This window comes from Macrobrachium nipponense, chromosome 13 (assembly GCF_015104395.2).
Source record: "Macrobrachium nipponense isolate FS-2020 chromosome 13, ASM1510439v2, whole genome shotgun sequence".
Taxonomy (NCBI): domain Eukaryota; kingdom Metazoa; phylum Arthropoda; class Malacostraca; order Decapoda; family Palaemonidae; genus Macrobrachium; species Macrobrachium nipponense.
The window spans coordinates 92,213,782-92,216,281 of NC_087206.1; the positions used below are offsets into that span (position 1 = coordinate 92,213,782).

The 2,500-nt window shown below is 32.4% G+C and overlaps 1 protein-coding gene across 1 annotated transcript in view; it reads right to left on the minus strand.

Annotated features, from left to right (window-relative positions):
* LOC135225209 (uncharacterized) overlaps window positions 1-2,500 on the minus strand; it is a 109,197-nt gene that overhangs the window by 7,017 nt on the left and 99,680 nt on the right. Inside the window, exon 2 of the mRNA XM_064264519.1 lies at window positions 995-1,110. Coding sequence (XP_064120589.1) covers window positions 995-1,110 — 116 coding nt within the window. The remainder of the gene's footprint in view (window positions 1-994; window positions 1,111-2,500) is intronic.

Genomic DNA, 2,500 nt, shown 5'->3' on the forward strand with positions numbered 1-2,500 from the left:
TTCGATGTATAGGCCTGTGAATTTAGAAAATGTTAGGTCTGCTGTAATAGGCCTAATGTGTCTTAAATGTGAAAGGAATGAATATACCGCAGGTATTCTTAATCACTAAGATCTGATCTTTTAAAAGCAGTAGATTAGAGAATTGGGATATATCTAATAACTAGGCCTAGCATTGATAGAAATGCACCAAGAGATAAACCCAATCATTAAGAGTACCAGGATTAGAATGGGTCGAAGATCGAGCTAATAACTAAAGATATCCTGATTAGGATAGGTCTAATGTATCTCATCAGTGAAAGTACATTGATTAGAATAGGCGTCGAATGGATCTAATCAGCTAAAAAAGAAGATTAAGTTTTTGCCTAAAATATACATTATATGATATATAACACTTCTAGAGTTCGACAGTACATTAATTATATATATATATATATATATATATATATATATATATATATATATATATATATACATATACATATATATATATATATATATATATATATATATATATATATATATATGAATCAATAAATGAATGAAAGCCTAATTCATGCGTATTTCTGAACTGTTATTTTTAGTGATTATTTATAGTATTTCAGGCAAATCTGTGTATAGCAACAGATAACTTAAAGCTTCAATTAGCATAATATGTAGCTAATTAGCAACAAATAATAATTTAAAGCTGTAATTAACAACAAATAATAACTGAAAGCATTATTTAGCAACAGATAATAACTTGAATCTTCAATTAGCAACACACAATAGCTAAATAGTAGCACTTAATACGTAATTACAACAAATAATGACTTATGAGCTTTAATTAGCAACAAATGATAACTGGAAGCTTTATTTAGCAACAGATAATAACTGAAAGCTTGATTTAGCAACAGATAGTAACTTGAAGCTTCAATTAGCGACACATGATAGCTAATTAGCAACAAATAAAAACTCAGAGCTTTAATGATCAACGAATAACAAGTAGGGGACTGACCCGAGCCTTCCAGAGGCTGGTTTGAAGATTTTAGTTGGGTCTACTCCGCTGCCTCCAATAGGTATGCTGATGAAGTGATTGCTGGAGTCCACCGGATCAGAGAACTGAACGTTTATCTGGAAGTAAAAAAATTAATTTCATGTCACTAATTACTTTAATAATGGTAGGAGAATAACAGTAAGGAGAGTCTGAATGACGGCTATTATTAATAACAAGGGGTAGAATAACGGTAGTTATGACAACAAGGGCTGCAGAAGTAGGGATAGTTTGAAAATCTTCTTTGGAGGGGAAATGATTAACTTTTTGTTATTAATAACGTTAATAATGGTAGGAGAATAACAGGAAGAATAACGTTTGTTATCAATGATGTTAATAACGATAGAATAGCAACAGTGAGAAAAAGTAGAACGGCAGTTATGATAAAAAGGTTGCAGAAGTAAGGATAGCTTGATAATATTACTTGGAAAATAATTAACTTTTTGCTATTAATAACGTTAATAATGGTAGAAGAATAACAGGGAGAATACTTAGAATAACGTTTGTTAATAATAGTGTTAATAACGGAAGAATAACAATAGTGAGGAGAGGTAGAATAACGTGAGTTATGACAGCAAGAGCTGCAGAAGTAGAGATTGTTGTGATAAGTCTTATCTGGAAGGAAATAATTAACTTTCGCTGTTATCAACGTTAATAACCATAGGAGAATAGCAGTGAGAAGAGGTATAATAAAGTTTGCAGAGGAATAACTTAATGTAGAGGTAAAATAACAGTTTATAACAACAAGAGCCACAGAAGGAGCGGCCCGGAAGGAAAATAATTTTTTTTTTAAATAAATAACGTTGATAACAGTAGCAGAATAAACGGTGAGACGTGGTGGAGTAGCATCAGCTATGTCAACAAAAGTTGCAAAAGTAGCGATAATAATAATAATAATATTGGAAGGAGACCCTTGTAGTGGCCAACGTTTCTCTTGGTATCATACTCGGATGATACCGAGAGAAACGTTCGACTAAACTCAACGTTGACTTATGCCTTGATTTATTTATTTACTTTCTGTAATAAATGAATTTCAATGTAACGATATCCCTGAAATTGACTCCTCCTGCTGGATCATATCGGCGCTATACTCGCCAGTTGTAATAGAGAGAAAACAATTATTAGAAAAATAGAAAAGACTATATATGTACAAGTTAAATGCAGCTGATGCGGCAATATCTTTCAATAAATTATGATAATAATAATAATAATGGTTTTGTGGGCACAAAACACAAAAACAGGACTAGAGATGATTATCAGTTACGCTAAAGACAATATTAGTTTTTAGACTTACGGTAAGGTTCAGCGCGTATGTCTTAAGGCGCTGTCACACTAGCGAAATTTCCGTCGACTTTTTCTGAGTTTGTCGTCGACTTTCCAAAGAAGTCGACGTCATTCCGTACTCTGGTTGTCACACACGTTCTTCATACCGTGGTTGTCGTCGTCAAAATGTAAACAAACCATCTGAGC